The 8544-nt window shown below is 38.9% G+C and overlaps 1 protein-coding gene across 6 annotated transcripts in view; it reads left to right on the plus strand.

Moving 5' to 3' along the window:
- MID1 (midline 1) overlaps positions 1-7930 on the plus strand; it is a 385559-nt gene extending 377629 nt beyond the window's left edge. For all 6 annotated transcript variants that reach the window (XM_011950898.1, XM_011950894.1, XM_011950895.1 and 3 more), the window contains one exon: positions 3767-7930. In XM_011950898.1, the coding sequence (XP_011806288.1) occupies positions 3767-4115 (349 nt within the window). In that variant the 3' untranslated portion in view covers positions 4116-7930. The remainder of the gene's footprint in view (positions 1-3766) is intronic.
- The last annotated feature ends 614 nt before the right edge of the window (positions 7931-8544 follow it).

Genomic DNA, 8544 nt, shown 5'->3' on the forward strand with positions numbered 1-8544 from the left:
ATATAAATGATGAATTGATGGGTGCTGACGAGTTGATGGGTGCAGCACACCAACATGGCACAAGTATACATATGTAAGAAACCTGCACGTTATGCACATGTACCCTAGAACTTAAAGTATAATAAAAATCAAAAATTAAAAAAAAAAGTTCAATTCACACCTATGCAAATAATGTGAGATGTCTAAATCCCTTATATTGTAGGTAGAAATTAGCCAAAAATCTAAGAAGTGAATTGTAAGCTTCCCATCTCTCCCAATAATGGTACATACTATATTGGCTGAGCGAGTAGGTTTTCCTTTGTTGTTATCCTCATAATTCTCTTTGCCTAGAAGATTTTTCTGTTCCAATATCCTGCCAGAGAATGGTGGACAAATCCTTCATCCCACTAGGCTCTGGGCTAGATTGGCATTTGCCATTTTTAGCTGCGATGGGACAAAATTAAAGCACAAAGGAAAACACAATGAATGCAGGTACAAAAAAGCCAATGTTCCTAGCTAATTAATATGCTGTATTAATCTGGGATAGAATCCAGGGTCTAAATGATTATTACTCTATTAATAATTATTTATGATAAATGAAACCTGATCATTATGATCTCATTGCCATTGATGAATAGTTTGCAAAATTCCATCAGACCACTTCAGTTATATAAACACAGATCAGCATTACCTTGAAAACACCCTCCAGATGTCAAAACTCACTCATAAGGGGGAAAAGAAATTCTAAAATTAATTGCTACACAATTAATCTTTACAAACCTGACTGTGTCAATTTCAGAAAAATCTTCACGTAGAAAGTCACTTTACATTTCCTGGGGGGTATTAGCAAGGAAGGGGTGCCCCCTACAATTAAATGCCTGTGACATCTTGATTTGCAACAACTAATGACATATATTTGCTTGTCAAATATAGTCCTGACTTGAAATTAATGTGTACATTATGATCTGTGCAATGGGGCATGTTAACATTGCCCTGAGAGTCATAATTTTTATACTTTGAATTCTCCATGTCTCACTGCGTAACTTAATGGAACATTACATTCTGCCTACACCTTTCAAGCTCAATGGAAATATGTACCTCGTTTCACAGATTAATGATACTATAATGGTATTTTCCTTTGCTTAATGGACTATACACTTAGTTATTTTCTTACTCTCTAATGCTAATGTGCACTTGGTGTTTTATGAAATGGTGTTAACTAAACGAGTAATAACGGGTTCATGCAAAGATTATTAGACCAGAAGGGGTGGGGGCAGCATACAACTCTGGATTTTGCTCCCAATTTTAATCTTCTGTTTCTATTTGCTACATGTAGTCAGCCATACCTGCCACAGCTATTTCATAGGGTTCAGTTAAGGTTCAAATGGGAAATAAACATCAAAGTAATAAAAAACAAAAATGCTGTGCCACAATAAGAAGGAAACAATACAGATGTGGTGATTTTGTGATGCAAATGCAGGTTTCAAATTGTCTGAAAGATGAAAATGGTATTTACTGGGGTATACAGAACATTTTAGGGAATGAGAGATACTGACAATTGCAAAATGAAAATCTTTCCAAAGTGTATGTATTAGTCCATTTTCATGCTGCTGATAAAGATATAACTAAGACGGGGCAATTTACAAAAGAGGTTTATAATGGACTTAACAGTTCCATGTGGCTGGGAAAGCCTGCAATCATGGCAGAAGGCAAGGAGAAACAAGCCACGTCTTACATGGATGGCAGCAGGCAAAAAGAGAACTTGTGCAGGGAAACTCCCCCTTTTTAAAACCATCAGATCTCGTGAGACTTATTCACTATCACGAGAACACTGAAAGGACCTGCCCCCATGATTCAGTTTCCTCCCACCGAGTCCCTCCCACAACATGTGGGAATTCAAGATGAGATTTGGGTGGGGACACAGCCAAACCATATCAGTGTATCAAATAAACAGATGACATTTGAGACCCTTGATGCACTCCCCAGAGGAAGGGAGCCAGAAGCTTACGGGACCCTGGAAGGGCTGGGGCATGAAGTCAGGGAGTCTGCTGCTCTAGTTCGTGGAGTCATGATGAGCTGTAGCTACTGCAAAATTGCCCACAGCACAAGGCAGGTGTACTCAGGTGCTCATCTAGAAGCTTCCACCAACTGCACATCTACTGTCTGCCATCAGGAAAGAGTGTTTCCCCTCCTCTAAGCACTTCTGGATCTTGTGCAAAGGCATCACAATAGCAGAGCCTGACTCAGACTCCTACAGGAAAGGAGATTCTGGGAAATGCAACTTGGATTCTCCTCATAAGCAGGAGAGGATGGATGGGAGGGAAGAGAGGATGCAACACTGATGACAGACAGGCCTGCACACTGGGCTTGGCAGCTTATCAATTCCATCCTCCTTTTGGATTTAATGATGGCATGTTGTATTAATTTTCTTTTTAAACACACCACTCTTAAAGTGATTGTATTTTAAGTCCAGTGTGATTTTTTTAAAGAATGTCATTTTATTAAAGATCCATGAAATTTTTCTCTCTGCATTGGGTAAGGTACCATGTGTTAATATCCAGTTAGACTGGTTTCTGCTATAACATATTAAAAGTGCACCTGTGAGTCATTTACTGTTTATTAAGAGTGATGGGTTTTATTTATCTTAATAACTGAAATACTATGAATATTACAGAGGCATGCTTCAGAGGGGTAAAAAGAGACTAAGAAGCTTAGAACATTGTAGAAAGCATTCTTTGGATTTTACTTTTGAGCAGCGAGAGAACATTTAGAATAACCAGAAGATCGTCTGCTCAAACACGTTCAGAATTTTTTGTCAGTGTAGTAGGAAATATAATCAGAAAGGCTCTCGGCAGTGATGGACTGCACAATTTCTGGTTACGGATGGCATTGTAGAATGTAGTTCGTGTTTGTGGGTTTTGAGTCATCCTAAGTTCAAATTCTGATTCTGGTACTTATTGTTAATATGTGCCATCAGGCAATAATAATAAAATAGCAGTTACTGAATATTGCATGCCAGGTCCTGTGCCTAGGACTTAACACGTATTGTCTCCTTTACTCCTTAAAATAACACTGCAAGATGGAGACTATCATTGTCCCTGTGGTATACATGAGAAAACTGGGGCTGAGTAATGACAAAGGACTTATCCCCACAAATGGAAATCATCTTCTGTGCTTGCCCTTGGCAAAATGCTTTCAGAATCAGAAAATGACAGACATAGTGTTAAATTAAAAATTATAAGAAGGTCAAAAGGAGAAGTCTAGGGTTGTGCTGTCCAGTATGGTAGCTATGAGCCACATGCAGCTATTTAAATCATTTAACTTAATGAAAATTAAATAAATTTAAAGTTCAGTTCCTCAGTCTCACCAGCCGCAGCTAAAGTGCCCAGTAGCCATATGTGGCTTGTGGTTACCATATCGAGGAGAGCAGGACATTTCAATCATTGAAGAAAGTTCTTTTGGTCAGCACTGGTCTAGCGAATTCATTGTGTAGATTTTTATAAAAGTGAAAAAAAGCAGCAAAATACAAAGTTCAAATTCTCTGTAGTGTTTGAGCTGAAAACAGAAATGTGGGTAAATACGATGCTTCTTTCCACCCACTAGATGTTCGTGAGGGAAGGAGATGAGGAACACAGATGTTGTGGTTCTTGCCAAGCTTTCACTTAAAGAAAATGAACAGGGACAACAAATGATCATGTTTTTATAACCCCTGAGGACCATAGAACGGATTTAATGTGCATGTGCAACATGGCTCATTGTTTTTGTTGTTGCTGTTTTGTTTCTGCAGGTATGCTATTGGTCTTGCTTATAAATCAGCCCCGAAGCATGAATGGATTGGGAAGAACTCTGCTTCCTGGGCGCTCTGCCGCTGCAACAATAACTGGGTGGTGAGACACAATAGCAAGGAAATCCCCATTGAGCCTGCTCCCCACCTCCGGCGCGTGGGCATCCTGCTGGACTATGATAACGGCTCTATCGCCTTTTATGATGCTTTGAACTCCATTCACCTCTACACCTTCGACGTCGCATTTGCGCAGCCTGTGTGCCCCACCTTCACCGTGTGGAACAAGTGTCTGACGATTATCACTGGGCTTCCTATCCCAGACCATTTGGACTGCACAGAGCAGCTGCCGTGAGCGTCTGGCCACATGGAGCAGCTTTCTGGGGAACAAAAAGGTTCAGGCCACTATTTAGGGGACTGAGAAAGCACAGGCTTCATGAGTGTAATGAAATCTCACCAAAAGTGTCCAGAAATCGGCTCAGACAGGGCTCAAAACAGGAGATTCCTCTCCTTTTACTGTGTCTTGTATTAAGTATGGGCTTTAATAATTTCTTTAATTTTTTTTGTATTTAGAGGAAAATCTATAGATTATTTATAAGAGAAACATAATCGGGATTACAACTTTTAGGAATTACTTGGTTTTGCACATTAAGAGGCCCATAAGTTTATCAGCTATCTACAACCTTTATTTCATCACAATCTATGGGCTTGCAAAAAAACAAAAAAAACTTTTGTAATTTTGTATGTTTATTCACCTTCTCACCTAACATCTCATAATGATCCCATGATAAGTCTTCTCACCTCAATGGTGCATAACAGGAAGTGTCTGAACCTAGTAGGGGAGTAAACAGGCTTTCTTACTCTGGTTTAATATGAAGTGTTTTAATTGTGGTGTCAAAAACTTGTATCAGATCAACTAAAATGGAGAGCAAGACAGAGAATGAAAAGAATTGATTTTGGACCTTGGACCTTGCCGTGGCTAAATCTTTACCCTCTGATAGCTGATGAGATAATGTTGGAAAGAAGGTTCTGAATCCTTTGGCCGCATTTTGCCCTGCTTCTCTCAGGGTTAAGGGTTCTGGAAGAACATTAAGAATGAGATTGCAATTGAAAATAGTCATTTTGAATCCTATTGATTATTCAAAACTTCAAGCTGATTTGTCTTTTTCAGAGTTAGGATTCTGTTTTATGGTATAAAATCTACTTTATCCTTCCCTTTAATAGTTTCTTTAGACCTGTGAAATCTCTTCACTACGTTTAATAGTTATCCTATTTCCACCTCCTCCATATCAATTTTCCTTTTGTCTCTGGGGCTGAGTAAATAAACATGTTCTGTCACAAATAGCAGCACCACTTTGGATTGATTTTGCTCTCCAGGACATCAGCACATGGCCCTGATCACCACTACCACATCCAAACATAAGTCACTGAAAAACACTTAATATTTATGAGTTGGTAATGACAAGGGACATTGCATAAAGTACTATTTACTAGATACATGCCTCAAAAGTTATTATAAACAGACCTTAATTAAACACATCTTGAAATATGTAGAAGTCCCTCTATAGTCTAGTATAGTTTACAATAGAGTTGTAAGACCAAAAAAAAAAAAAAAAAAATTCAAACTCGTTATTCAGGAACCTGCTTATAAAATGTTAGCTGGGATTCTTTGCATGCCAATCTGATGCGTTGGAGTGGTCCATGAATTAAGGCTTTCTTGAGCAGGTCTTGGACCAGAACTCTGGCATTGGTTCTACTTTGATGAAGGGTGTGACCTCTATAAATGGTTTCAATTGCTAAAATATTTACCTGGGATACTGGGTCAGCCATTTTGACTGAACAGACTAGTGGATTTAGACATTGTTTTTAGTTATTTTGTTTTTAACCAAATCAACCAACTGCCTCCCTGAAATAAGTCAATGAACTCGTTTCAGCATCACGTGGCCAAAGCTCATGTGATTGCAAATCTGGGTTTCAAGGGAGGCCAAGCCAGCTTCCTGGGTCCTTCTATCCTCTTCCCTAGCAGACACTCTCCTTTTTCTTAACAGATAGATTCTATATATTTACTGTATTATTTATACCCAGATGAATATTTTGATAGATACCTAAGACAATTTCACATCTAAAAGATGGACACCTCAATGGAAAAAAAAAAAAATCTTTCTCTGGAAACCTTATGGGTTTTTCTTTTTATTACAATATAAAAGCAATGTGTGTTTGCCTTCTCTGAATAAACTGAAAGGGTTGTCTCAGTAATTTTTACATACATTTTGGGTAACTGGATAATGGATATTTTAATGCACTTTGTACACTAACAGGTTCTAAATAAAAGGGTCTAAAACTCAGCTTCTGAGTTTTTAAAATCATGGTCTCCAGGTACCAATAAATGCTACAGTTTGCCTTATGATGTTAACATAAAACACTTAGTAGAAGGACAATATTTCCATGAAAATAATGTTTTTCAATATTAAGAAGTTACTACTCAAATTTTCACAATAAGCCATTTAGGGTATGTTTTGGCTATTTTTATAAGGACATGAGAGATTATGTCATAATTTTGTTGTGGAAGTCTCACTCTTGGCTAACTTAAAAGCATTGTGGATAGTAGCAGTTACTAGTTCCAAGTTGTCGTATTTACAGGAAAATATGTATATGGTGAAAGGCCACCATGTTTAATTACTATAATGATGTAGAAAAGATTCCCATGTGATTTTTTTTTGAAAGTCTAAAATATGTATGCTGTAAAAATTTGCTGCAGTGTAATTTTGCATTCTCTTTAAACTGATTGAGGTCACAGTATTTTATTATTTGAGGTCCTCACCACAGGAAACACTGCGATACAGGGGCAAAAGAGATGGCAGTGCCAATTAAATTAATACAACAAAATCAATGCAGCACCAACCAAGACTGCCAGGTCTGGTGTCATGGGTATGCCCAGAGCCCAGGAGTTCAGAAGGGCCCTAAGCTTGATTTTAATGCTCTGCTGTTGCTGTCTTGAAATTCTTAATAATTTTTGAACAAGGGGCCTGCATTTTCACTTTGCACTGGGCCTTGCAAATTATGTAGCGAGTGCTCATGAAAGAACTCAGAAATGTGGTACCTCTTTTCCTGGTGGATACAAATAAAGAAATCTGGATCCAAAGTTGAAAGTTGCTGGAGATATCATTCAAGTAGGACTCTAAATAGTGGACTAAGATGAGGGTGGGCCTGGGTGAAGATTCTTTCCAGCTTTAAAAGAAAGTGACTTCAAAAATTGACTGCAAATATTGATGATGGTTTCTGCTGGAGGAAAAGAAACAGCTTGAATACAGACAGGCTTTTTTATTACGGTACTGATATATTGACCTTAAACTTGATGAGGAACTGAACTAACGTCCTCCAGTGACCGTGGAATTCCATCTCAGCTCCAGGAACATGCAGATACTTGCAAAGAGTCACTCATATATGCTGGCATACATGTGCATTTGGTGTTGGGAAGTTGACCATCTGGTCTACCTTAATAAAATGGTAAAAAGCACACAAAGACAATGATGGGGGCAGGAGGATGTTTTTGAAAACAGCGCTTCTCAACCAGGGCTCGATTTTGCCCCCCAGGAGACATTTGGCAATGCAATGGCAACTTTTGGTTGTCGCCGCCGGGGAAGGGAAGCTACCAGCATCTAGTGCGTAGAGGTCATGGACGCCGTTAAACATCCTACAGTGCAAGTGCAGCCTCCGACCACAAAGAGTTGTCTTGCTCAAATATCAACAGTGCTGCAGTGTAGAAACTTGATCGGTGGTTTTCTGTTAATGCAAAACTCTCATAAAAACCTTTCACTTTTCCTGCCATTGACTATATGCTTGACACACCCAAAAAGAAAAGGGGAGGGGTACCAATTCACCTACACTGCGGTGGCTCCTTCACCTTTAAAAATATTTATAAAATAGTTACAAAAATCTGATATCTGAAAAGCAATCCAAGCCTGTGTAAATGGGAATCACTGATAAGTATCATCACCTGTATAAGCTTGGCTTAGACATGAAAAATTGATTCTCTTTATGTCACTCCTTGCACCTGGACAAATTCAATCCCCGGTACTTAAGTCACACTGCCAAGCCCTCGGCCCTGACTATTGTCTTGATTGCTGTTGCTTTCTGGTTCAAAATAAAATCATTTTTGTGGCACCAAGACCCTCTGTCTCTGCCTGTCTCTGTTGCCTTTTCATCATTTTGTGTTTTTGCAGTTATGATGTTGACAAATATTTATTCAACATCTACCATTTTTTCATACTATTTTATGACATATAATTCATTTTCTTTTACTGTCTCTCATCCACCATTTGCCTTTCCATATTAAAAATACAATTCTTTTACAACACTCAAAATATTCTCCAGGGAATTTTTAAAACACAATAAAGCCTATATAGAAGTGGAAACCAACAAGGTTTGCTTGATTTCAAGTCTTATAGATGGGATGAGGAAGAGAAGAGCAATTATTATTTGAACAGAGGACTGGGAGTCTTTACAGTGTGATCTAGGAGAATCCTAGCAGTTGGTCCATACATAGATCCCCAACCCCATCCCATGGACCTGATGGACCTGACTTTCTCTCACTAGAGATGCAAGCCTTTGGTCTTCGTCAGTGCTATGCAAAGTGTGGTCCAGGAATCTGCAGATGCTGCAGTGCTATGCAAAGTGTGGTCCAGGAATCTGCAGCATCTGCATCACCTGCGAGCTTAGAAATGCCAGTTCTCCTGCCTTCCCCGAGACCTGCTGATCAGAATCTTTGGGGTGGGACTAGCAGT

This window comes from Colobus angolensis, unplaced genomic scaffold (genome assembly GCF_000951035.1).
Source record: "Colobus angolensis palliatus isolate OR3802 unplaced genomic scaffold, Cang.pa_1.0 Scaffold310, whole genome shotgun sequence".
NCBI classification, from domain to species: domain Eukaryota; kingdom Metazoa; phylum Chordata; class Mammalia; order Primates; family Cercopithecidae; genus Colobus; species Colobus angolensis.